This window comes from Notolabrus celidotus, chromosome 23, assembly GCF_009762535.1.
Source record: "Notolabrus celidotus isolate fNotCel1 chromosome 23, fNotCel1.pri, whole genome shotgun sequence".
NCBI lineage: Eukaryota > Metazoa > Chordata > Actinopteri > Labriformes > Labridae > Notolabrus > Notolabrus celidotus.
In genome coordinates, this window is record NC_048294.1 from 2,840,128 (window position 1) to 2,852,392 (window position 12,265).

General features: G+C 39.7%; 1 protein-coding gene across 1 annotated transcript in view; it reads right to left on the reverse strand.

Annotated features, from left to right (window-relative positions):
* exoc6b (exocyst complex component 6B) overlaps nucleotides 1–12,265 on the reverse strand; it is a 134,445-nt gene that overhangs the window by 40,345 nt on the left and 81,835 nt on the right. Inside the window, exon 19 of the mRNA XM_034676475.1 lies at nucleotides 2,883–3,024. Coding sequence (XP_034532366.1) covers nucleotides 2,883–3,024 — 142 coding nt within the window. The remainder of the gene's footprint in view (nucleotides 1–2,882; nucleotides 3,025–12,265) is intronic.

The following is a 12,265-nucleotide window of genomic DNA, read 5'->3' on the forward strand; positions in this document are numbered from 1 at the left end:
TTAAAGTATTTATTATGAGTATTTTTAGCACATTTGTTTACAAGGGAGGTAATTCTAGTGATTCATATTCATATATTTTGCTCTCTCTGCGTCTCGTCTTTTTTCTGATGTGTGTGAATAAATGGGGAAAGTAAATTAATCTTGAACGTTTAAAATCGTTCCATTGAAAAAATCTCAAATTTTCTCTCGTTTAACTTCTATTACAAAAAAAACAAAAACTCATTAATTAATTATTACTTAATTAATGTCAAATCCATTTCCAATCCAAACAAGCTTCTTTTTCAGGATATATAAAAAATATAAAATCAGGACTTCATTGATTGTAATAATAACATCTTCCAATTGAAGCAACATTTACTTCATGTGGTTTCTTTAAGAAGGTTTGATTGTTGCATTTTCACTTGTAACATGAGATTCAGGTTTTATATTTTATATGTAATATCTTGAAGTGAGATATTTATCACGTCAGTGTGGCTCATGTCGAGTCTAATGAGATATTCTTGACTAGACTCAACTCAAAACCTACCTCTTCAAAAACGCCTCCAACACGTGACCTCTCCTCTCTCCCCACCTCCATTTTTGTTTCTTCACTTCATGTAAAGCGTCTTTGAGGACCGAGAGAAGCGCTAAGTTGTTCTTCTATCTTTGTATTTTATACAGGAAATCTAGACGAATCACATCCCTCTTTCTATCTTTCATCACATATCCAATAAAGTTTGTACTTTATCTCTCCCTCTTCCTCTCTTTCCGTCATTACTTTACTCTCACCTCCTTCAAACTATAACAACACTCTCTAAACTTTCACCTCTTCTCCTCCGCTCTCTTCCTCTTTTTCTTTTTATCCATCAGGATGCTCAAATTCCTCCTTTTATTTCCTCTCTAATTCCTCCTTCCTCCCTCTTTCACCCTCACCCCTGATTTCTCTTTAATCTTTCCTCTCCTCCCCCCTGGTTCCTGCTCCTGTCCTCTCTGCCCTCTTTTTTTTTTCCTCCTGCTCTTTTCTTTTGCTTTCTTTTTTTTTTATTTCACACCTCTTTGATTTAATCCCATCTTTTCTGCCCTCTTGTTCCTCCACTTCTTTCATCCCTTTCTGCTCCATCCGTCTATATAACCTCCTTTTTTTCATTTCATCCGTCTGAGGTCGCTTTCTTTCTTTCTTTCTTTCTTTAAATCTGTGTTTCACGTCTCAGTTCATTTCTCTTCATTTATTCAGGTTTTTTCTTTCGTTTTTTTCTCTTTTATTATTTCTTTCTATCATTTTTACACATTTTTGTTCATTCCCCTCCTCAAAATCAACTTTTCTCTCCATTTGCTCTCTCTTTTATCACTCTAACTTTGATTCCTTATCCTCTTCTTCCATCAAGTTGTCCCTCTGTTCCTCTCTTTTCCTCATGCCTCTATCTTTTAATCCACCCATCCTTAATCCACCTCTCTTCCTCATTCAGATTTTAATGATTGTGGTTTACAGTAAATCACTCGTTTATCTGAATCCCTCCATCCCATCCTCTGAGAACTTTTAGTTTCACTCCTTTAAATGCTCCCTTGTTCCTGTTTCTCTCTCAACTTTCTCTCTCATCCATCTTTTTCCTCCAACTTCAATCCCTCTAGGTCTCATTGTTTTTTCCTTTCCTTGTTTCTTACCTACATTTTTGTCATCCCTCCAGTTTTTTTCTTTCATTTGCTCCTTTTTTCATCCATCCATCCCTCCACTGTTCCTCCATCCTTCCCTGATTTCCCTCACCTCATCCCTCCGTCTGCCCTGGGTATGCAACTCTGTAACCTCCTAACCCCTTTGCAGCTCTGCATGCATGTCACTGCACATCATGTCACACACACACACTCTCTGAAACACACACACACACACACTCTCTCTCTCTCTCTCACACACACACACACACTCTCACACACACACTGCGACCCGCGCGGTGACTCTAAGGACCTTGATCGCGTAAAAAAACGGCGCCAGCAACGCCTCACAGATTTCCACTCCTCCGCCTCTTTCATCTGCATCTTTAAGTCTCAGGGAACAAGGGGGGAGGAAAGAGGGAGGGAGGAGGGAAGGAGACGAAATGATGGAGAGGAGGGAGGAGGAAAATACATGTAAGAGAGAAAGATGAGAGAAAAAAAGTGACATGTTTGGACTTTCAGAGCTCAGAGATCAAAGATTCTCCTGCAGGAGTGTTCAAACGGTTGATCCATAGCGCCCCCTATGCCTTTAAATGCTAACTGCACACATGGCACTGTCCAAGTCCACTTTAAAAAATATACTTGTTTCTTTTTTTTAAATTATAATTTTCAAATTAAAATATTTTTGTCTTGAAATCAAGCAAATTGTTAATTTTTTGTGTCTTTCGGCAGATATTTAATTATTTTAAATGAACTAATACAATTAAATGAAATAATAATAATAATTAAATAATAAAAATAAATAATACAATTAAATTAAAAAAAAAGAATAATAATTAAATAATAAAAATAAATAAATACAATTAAATAAAAAAAAAGAATAATAATTAAATAATTAAAATTAATAAATACAATTACATTTAAAAAAGAATAATAATTAATTAAATAAAATAAATAAATACAATTTAATAAAAATAAATTAATAATTAAAATAAATAAATGATAATTCTACAAATTAAACTCATTGACCACATGAATGAAAACAAGAAGGGATAATTAAAGGACGAAGTAAAAAGGATGGGGAGGGAACTAGGAATAGGAAGAATGGATATTAAGGCATGAGGACAGGAAGAAGTTAAGCCGAAGCAAAATACAGGAAGTTAAATACGCTAAAGAAAAGTTGGGGGTGTTTTCAGGAAGGGGAGAGGGAGGGAAAATGTCACCTGTAATATTAAAGACATGTATGCAACACTCACTCTCACACTCCTTGACGTCGGTGTAGAGCTGCTGCAGAGCTCCCATCGAGATCTGTCGGACCTCAGGGTCCAGCAGCAGCTGCATCAGGGAGGTGGAGATGTGTTTACAGGCTGACATGCACGCCGTCTGAGCCACTTTACCCTGAGAGGGAGAGAGGGAGAGAGAGAGAGAGAGAGAGAGAGAGAGAGAGAGAGAGAGAGAGAGAGAGAGAGAGAGAGAGAGAGAGAGAGAACAATTATTATTAAAAATGATAATTACAGCATTTAAAACACCTCCACTAAGACACACTGAAACACATGCATGCAAACATTAACAGTACACACAGTGGTAACAGGTTCAGGTGCACTTTATCATATTTTTTGGGAGGTCAACACACACTCACAAATACACACACACACTCACAAATACACACACACACAATCAGAGTGAGCTAAACTAAAGCGTGCTGCGTTCAGGTGCAGTCAGAATGATGAAGTGGCCCAACCAGAATAAAAGGCAGCGGATGAGGAAGTTCATGACAACGCATTAATACAGAGACCCAAACATGTGTTTGTGTGGGTGTGATGGAGTGTGTGTCGGTCTCAGTGACTCGCCGTGGTCTTGACCTCGACGTCTGCATTCCAAAAGAAAGAAAGCGAAGCAAAGACACGAAAAGAACGCAGCAGAGGAAAACTTTAAAATCAGGTTCGAGTTTGAAAAGTTGAAAAAGAAATCAGCTGGTGAAAGAAAAATAACTTGAAACAAAAACAATTATAAAAATTAAATACAAATATTCTAATTTTCTTATTTTAGCCTATTAGTCTACTATCACTTTAAGAATATATCAAGGATTAAAGGACTCATGTCTCAGCAGGATGCAGAAAAACTCCTCCATGCATTTCTCTTTAGCAGACTAGACTACTGTAACGGGGTCTTTACAGGACTCCCTAAAGAGTCCATCAGACGGCTGCAGCTCATACAGAATGCTGCTGCTCGAGTCCTAACAAGGACCAACAAAGTAGACCACATCACTCCAGTTCTTAGATCTCTACACTGGCTTCCTGTCTGTCAGAGAATAGACTTTAAACTCCTGCTGATGGTTTACAAAGACCTGAATGGTTTAGGCTGATCTGCTGCTACTGTATGAACCATGTAGACCTCTGAGGTCATCAGGTACTGGTCTGCTTTCAGTCCCTAGAGTCAGAAGGAAACATGGTGAAGCAGTGTTTAGTCATTATGCACCACATATCTGGAACACACTCCCTGAAAGCTGCAGGTCTGCTCCAACTCTCACCTCTTTTAAATCAAAGACTAAGACCTTTTTATTTCCCACTGCCTTCCTATCTTAGCTCATTTTAACCCACTTTAAATTCAATTTTTAATGTAATTTTTAATATATAATATATATAATAATTTATAATATTTAAATCATGTTCTTTTATGCTTGTCTGAATGTCTCCAATGCTTTTAATCTATTAATGTAAAGCACATTGAGTTCCCTTTGTGTATGAAATGCGCTATACAAATAAAGCTGCCTTGCCTTGCCTTGCTTATTTTCTAACCCAGAATCATAAAATACATGATTATTGTTTTGTCTACTTCATTTAAAAATCATAAGTTTCATAACACTCTCACAGTTATTTAATAAAACTTTAAAAACGCTGAGCTGTTTTGATTCATTTTCGTCCCTTTGTGTGAAATAAGAAGCAAAACAAGAACAGGAAGTGCGTGTTCTACCCCGGGTTGTACTCGCCAAATTAAACCTGGCATTGCTTTAATGTGTGTCCCACACACAAACACACCTCCAGGTGATTAATAAACACCAGACTCAGACATTTAAATACCGTCATTAGTCACAAAATGAGATCAGACACAGGTCAGACTGTTAAACTGTGCTAAGTGTTCAGCTCTAAGTGCTGCTGTGAATCTGTTATCATCGTGTTACTGCACTGTGTGTTAAAACAGATGGTTCTGTTGTTGACTTGTTGACTGTGTTCTTCAGAAATGGGACTTCACCACAAATCTGACTCTAACTACAACAGTCCATCGTGTTCTGACACGCTCTTCAGTGCAACAAAAGACTTCCACTTCAAATCAAAGAGATAAAAGTTGATGTTATCAGTTAGACTTCACATAAATCTGTGTCAGTTCCATTATTGTTTTTAAGTTGCTGCTAAAAATGATCGAATGAAACAGCTTCAAGGTTTTTATCATAAAGGGCCGTCTCTTCTCTTTGGCGTTCTTTTGGCGTGAGAACATGATAGTCCCAACAGAGTGTGCCATCATTATGAGGATGTCTTGTTGTTTTCTGTAGTGTCTGTTGCAGAAACGTGTGAAATTAAATCATCCTAAATCAAGTTTTCAGCCCCAAAAACCCCAAAATGAAGACATTCATTCCAGCCAAATGGGATCCAGGCACCAAGTCATGATTGCCCAAAACAGCGTCAATCTGGGAACTGACGGCAAACCTCCGGCCACGAGAATTGAAGCCAATGCGGAAGTGCCAAAAAACTGCAGTTCCTTTAGTGTCCACTGGAGGCTGGCCACAAAAGCACCAGAAGCCACATACACACCCATTCAAAAAAGCCGAACTTTAGAGCAGAATTAAACATGTTTACAGCCTGGTTCAAAAAACGGTTTTGGTCTGAATAGCTCATTTCTTAGTCCACACACACTTTAAGTAAGGTTTGTTTCCGTATTACTCATTAGTTGTGCAGATATTAAGGTTACAAGTTTTGCGGGCACACAGTAGCTTTTACATCAGGCTTCCACCAAATCTGTGTCAGGACCTACTCTCCTCATCCATGTTGTCTTTCTGGTCCTCTGAAAACCTCTGACCTGTTGACTCCAGGCCTGGCTCCGCTCATCATGACTTTGGTTTGTTGTTGTAGTTAAGTGAAATACGATCTGGTGATAACACAGAGTGTTTTATTCTGAAAATTAACCGGATGTTTTCATTTTGCTTTGGTGAAACCTGACTTCCTGTCCCGCTCCATCTGCTCTGTTGGGATTGGATTTATCTGATCTGAGGGGCTCTGACCTGCTGGATCAGAGACGGAGCCGGAACGCAACGGAGTGGATCCAGTGGAAGCTAACACATTGACTAGAATAGAAACCTATCAGATCAGGTGCTGTGATGGATCGGAGACGGACCGGACACAGATCTAGTGAGGTCGGCTAAAACGTTACTGTGAGGCTAGAAGAAGGCTGGTTTTACGATGTGAACCTCAGGATGCTTTAGGTCTATGGAAACCAGAACTCTTTCATTCTTGCCTTCTTTTTTGCCTGCTTTCTTCATTTCTTTCTTTCTTTCCTTCTTCATTTCATTCCTTCTTTATTTTTCCTTTTTTCTTATTTCTTTTCATTCCTTTTTTTTCTTTCTATTCTTTTTGTTCTTTTTATATCTTTCATCCTTCATTCCTCTTCACCGCGTCACTTTTCTTTTTTTTTCTCCTTTTCTTTCTTTCTTTTATGTTCTTTTTCTTTCTCTTTCTTTTTGTTCTTCCTTCCTTTTTTCTTCTTATTCATTTTTTTTTGTTAATTTCTTTCTTTATTCTTTTTCTCTTTCTCTTTTCATTCTTTTTTTCTTATTTGTTCTCTTTCTGTTCTTTTCTATTATCTTTCTCTCTTTCTCTTTCATTCCTTCATACCTGCTGTCACTCTTTCTTTTTCCTCTCTCTCTCTTTCTTTTTTCTTTCTCTTTCTTTCATTCCTTCCTTCTTTCCTTTTTCATTTCATTCCTTCTTTCTTTTTCTTTTTTCTTATTTCTTTCTTTCTTTCTTTCATTTTTTCAATTTCTTATTCAATCTTCCTTTTTCCTTCTTTCCTTCTTTCTTTCTTTTTCTTTCTGTCTGTCTTTCATTCTTCTTTCTTTCTTTCTTTCTTATTTTCTGCTTTCTTTCAATTTCTCTGAAAATTAACCGGATGTTTTCATTTTGTTTTGGTGGCTGACTTCCTGTCCCGCTCCATCTGCTCTGTTGGGATTAGATGTATCTGATCTGGAGGGCTTCGACCTGCTGGATCAGAGACACAGCTGGAATGCAACAGAGCAGATCCAGTGGAAGTTAACACACTGACTAGAATAGAAACCTATCAGATCCAGTGCTGTGATGGATCGGAGACAGACTGGACACAGATCTGGTGGAATTTGGCCGTTAAAGCTGAGTCTCTTTGGCTCTTGTTGGGTCGACTGAAAGTTAGGTTGAGTCAGCATTTCCAATATGGCGCCCACCATCAATAGGCATCAAAACAGACTTTTTCCCATTAGTTCTCCAGGCAGCATCTTCATTTAATGTCGCTGTAACAAACTCATCTTCCTCTACGCTCCACAAAAGTCACCTCACCTCATGAAACTAAGCAGACGGCAGCAGAGCGACCTCACTGAGAGTGAACCCGAGGTCCTCTTCAGGAAGAGTCTGGAGCTCGGTTCATTCAAGAGGCAGCGCTCACCTCAAAGAGAAATCAAATTACACACACGTGCGGACACATATGTTCCACAAACACACACACACCTACGAGCAGCCGGATATCCTCCAGCATGCACACACACACACGAAACAGCTTGTGTGTGGGGGGTCAGTTCTCAGAGGGTGAGATTGAGCGTGAAATGGGTTAATTCTATTTACATGTACTGAAGGTGGGCGTGCGCACACACACACACACACTCACACACACAGGTAGGTCTGTATGACAGGAACGCTGTTGTCTCCGAGTTCAACACAACTGGGAACCATTAGCCTGAGGCACGCCTGAAGGAGGGAGGGAGGGAGGGAGGGGAAAGAGAGGGGTGAGGAGGAAAGGAAAGCTAAAGAGTGAAGGGGTAAAGGAAAGGTGACAGAGGATAAGAGGAAACAGGATAGTAGAGGTGAAAGAAGGAGAAGAAGAGACACGGCAGGTGAGGCAAGGCAAAGAAAGGCGAGGGATGGAATGAAAGGTTGAGGAAAGGTGAGAAAAGATAAGAGGAAACAGAGGGTAGGAAAGAAGGGAGAGAGAAGACATGACAGGGGAGGAAGGGGAGGAAGGGGAGGAAAGGCGAGGGATGGAATGAAAGGTTGAGGGAAGGTGAGAAAAGTGAATGAATGGAAAAGGAAAGGAGTGTAGGTGAGTGAAGAACGTAAAGAAAGAGACAAGTTATGACAGTGAAGGGAAAACGAAGAGCAGTGAGAGGAACAAAGAAATGGGCCTCATTCAGCTTCTTCAGATTTGAATTCAATTAGTTCCTGAAAGGTTTCCAAGAGAAGTCTACCGCCGAGGTCAGACCTCATGTTTTAAGACAGATTAAAGCCTATCCAGCAGATAAGACCTTCAAGACCTGTCACCCCTGAAAATCCATTGTTTTATCTCGTGCAGTGTGTCCCAGTGAACGCCAATCAAGACCACGTCTGAGACGCCTCACAACCTCCTGCCTTCTACGATCTGTTCCATCACACAAGAGAGCTTAACCAATGAGAGCTCAGCGCGCTTTGTACGTGCAAAAGTCACGAAACAAACGAAATTTTGAAGTGAAAGAAGAACGATGAAGTTGGTGCTGCGAAGATGGAACCATGAGACGGAAAGAAGTTGCCTTTATGACGTGTCGTTGAGCAAGAGAAACGTTGGTGGGAAATAGCAGACGCTCTTCTGGGAGTAAGTGACGTTAGCATGTCCGGGTGTCATCTAACCGAGCTCCTCTTCCTTCCAACGTCATATCGTCGGTCGTGATGATTGGTCGGCTATCACTGTGTAGTTCGTTGCGGCACAAATTCATGTTAACAAAAGGACAGGTGCAAAAAAGCGACAGAAAAGTCAAATAAGAAAAGAAAAGAGGAAGGAAAGAAGAGAGAAGGAAAAAGAATCAAAGGATAATGAGGACAGGATGAAGAAGAGAGGTGAGACAGGTGAGCACAGGAACCACAAGGAAAGGGAAAATAGTAAAGCTGTGGAGAGGAAGAAGAAAAGGAAAGAGGGATAAAACAAAGAAAAGAAAAGGTGAGTGGAGTAAGAGGAAGGAAAGAAGAGAGGAGGAAAAAGAAGAGAAGGAAAGTGAGGACAGGAGCAAAAAGAGAGGTGAGACGGGTGAGCACAGGAATCACAAGGAAAGGAAGAACAGTGAAGCTGTGGAGAGGAAGAAGAAAAGGAAAGAGTGGAAGGGAAGTGGGATAAAACAAAGAAAAGAAAAGGTGAGTGGAGTAAAAGGGATGGAAAGAAGAGAAGGAAAAAGAAGAGAAGGAAAGTGAGGACAGGATGAAGAAGAGAGGTGAGACAGGTGAGCACAGGAACCACAAGGAAAGGGAAAATAGTAAAGCTGTGGAGAGGAAGAAGAAAAGGAAAGAGTGGAAGGGAAGAGGGATAAAACAAAGAAAAGAAAAGGTGAGTGGAGTAAAAGGGAAGGAAAAAGAAGAGAAAGAAAGTGAGAACAGGAGCAAGAAGACAGGTGAGACGGGTGAGCACAGGAATCACAAGGAAAAGACAAACAGAGTCAGTAAAGTTGTGGAGAGGAAAGGTAACAAGAATTGAAAAGGGCAGAAAAGGAAAGAATGGAGTGGAAGAGAGAAGAATGAAAGAGGGATGAAACAAAGACAAGAAAAGGTGAGTGGAGTAAGAGGAAGGAAAGAAGAGAGGAGGAAAAAGAATCAAAGGAAAGTGAGGACAGGAGCAAGAAGAGAGGTGAGACGGGTGAGCACAGGAATCACAAGGAAAGGAAGAACAGTAAAGCTGTGGAGAGGAAAGGTAACAAGAAGTGAAAAGGGCAGAAAAGGAAAAAGTGGAGGAGAAGAGAGAAGAATGAAAGAGGGATGAAACAGACAAGGTAAGAAAATGACAGGTGAGGAAAGAAGGTGTAGGAAAGGAAAGAGACTGAACTGAAGAGGAACAAAGGTGAAAGGACCAGTCAGATGTTTCAAATGAAGTCTCTCCATCTTTACTCCCTCTCTTTTTATTCAATATTGAAAATGTAGATTCAGACACGGCTCACATTCTGTAAATCTACAGGAAGTTATCGTCAAACTCAGAGCAGTAATGAGTCGTAAACAAACAATAATAAATCATTAACTTCTTATTTCCTTTAACATTTAACTCTAATTCTAAAAAACATTCAGAAACTTAAAAAATGAGGATACTTAGCAGGCGGAGCTAGTACCGGTTAATTACATCAATTTACTGTAACAGTGTACCTCTAACCTCCACCTCACACCCTTCCATCTCCTCCTCCTCCATCCCTCCATCCCTCCATTTAACGACAGACGTTTATCAAAGAGTCCATTAAAAGCTCCTCAGCTGCTAACGGCTGAACAAATAGACAGCAGAGGAAAGAAAGCAGGGGAGGCGGAGGGAGGTGGGGTCGGATGGAGGGATGAAGAGGGCGAATAATCAAAGAGGAATGAAAGAATGAAGGTAGAGGAAGGAAGGAAGGAAGGAAGAGGAGGAGTTGTGAAAGCAATGCAGACGGATGAGAATGATGGTTGAGTCTCGACATCTGTCTGAATGTTTGAAAACACATGAATGAATATTTCTGATGTAATGTTTAAAAAATGTATTCGGACGAGGTCATAAAACGAAATTGGGAGGTGCGGTGAGTCACAAAGGTCTTTCACCACCAAATTTAAATCACTTCACCCTCAAGTTGAAGGTGATGTTTGCACCAATTTTGAAGATATTCCCTCAAAGCGTTTCATCGATACAGCCTCCTGATGAACGGGATATCGGGGTATTCGCCAACGTTTTGTCATTTGTTTTCCAATACTCCTTAATTGAAAATTTCTGACATTAACTTCTTTGTTGTTGTTATTAAAGTAAAGCAAAAGTGGGCATCATAAACTTAAGACTGACTGGCCATCTTTGAATATAAGCAGGCATACACACTGGCTGCGCCTGTTTACAATTCTCTTTTTGGCTTGGTTGCGACTTATTATTCTGTGTATCTCCAAATAACTAAAAGCCACTACGCCTTGCGCACCAGTGACATTTTCCAACTGTGTACCTTATGTTAGGAGAGAGTTAGGGAAAAGAGCGTTCAGTTCTGCTGCACCCTCTGCTTGGAATAAACTCCAGGAGCCTCATGTATAAAGGCTGTGTATGCACAAAAACGTGGCATACGCTCTGTATGAGTGAAATGACCGTGAAAATGTGCGGTGCCTCACGCCAACTTCATGGCTGGCGTACGCACCATTCTACAGCTGTTGATCCTTGCGCACAGATGCATACAACTGGATATTTTTGTGCGGACGACATTTTCTTGATTTGAGCATACGCCATGTTTCATGAGGAAATCCATGCCAGTCTTTGTACATGAGGCCCCAAGAGGATTTGAAATTGACAGACCTTATTTCACTTGAAGCCTTTGGCTCTATCTTAAAAGAAAGACAGCGTGAGACCACTGAACAGTGTCTGTGTTTTTAAAAAAAATGTGTCTGTGGTCCCCATTTGCACTTCATTTGCACCTTTTAAATGATTGATTGTTTTATACTTATTGTCTGTAAATATGCTCTATACCATTTATTATTTATTTTAACGTATGAAATGTGGCCTTGAGGTGCTGTTTGGATTTTATTGTCACGCTATGTTAATTCATCAAAACAGGGCCAATTTTTGTTAGTCTTATTGTATATCAGGTGTATTTTTCCTGTCATTGTCTTTCTTGTAATTTGGAAAATAAAATTAGAATTAAGTATTAAAACATATATATAAATATTCTCCTAATTCCTAGATAATTAACTCATTAATTCAGAAAAACAGAGCAAATTTTTTTTTTCTCATGTGAAGGCAATACGCTTCCGTAGTATCCTTATTCTATTGATCCATCTTTTATTTCATATTCACTTTATTTCAAATTTGTTTCTGTTCTTAATGTTGTACTGATTTTGTTACGGTGTCTGTGTTGCTGCAATTCCCTCCCAGGGATCAATAAAGTATTCTCTTATCTTAATTCACTAGAAAGATTGTTCACGGTTGATTTCGGGGTACTTTAGTTGGACAAAGCCTCCTGATGTGGCTGCAAACAACAGAAATCTGACAATAGAAAGACCAAACCAGTCAGCCCTCCTTTATCCAGCATGTATAGTCATTTGATCCTCTTTTAGTGAGAACACATTTATCACTTCAGCTTTAAAAACTATTCCTCAGCAGCTTTTAAGACCTTTAATAAAGCTCCAAAGTGATCCTGACAACCTTTGTCCCAATCCAATCCAGCCGACTTAAAACAACAAGAGAAAAATGTGTGTTTGTGGTTCAAAAAAGGGATGTGGTCTCGTTGTGAAACACATTGTATTTCAGGCTAAATTCATCCGTCTGTGTGTGGTCAAACACAATACTCCAGCAGTCCCGTCCAGTTAGCTGTACGAGCTTTCACCATCGACAATGACAAGCTATTTACGAATGCTGCGGTGAAATGACCGAGGCAGCTCAGGTACTCAATACATGTCAAATA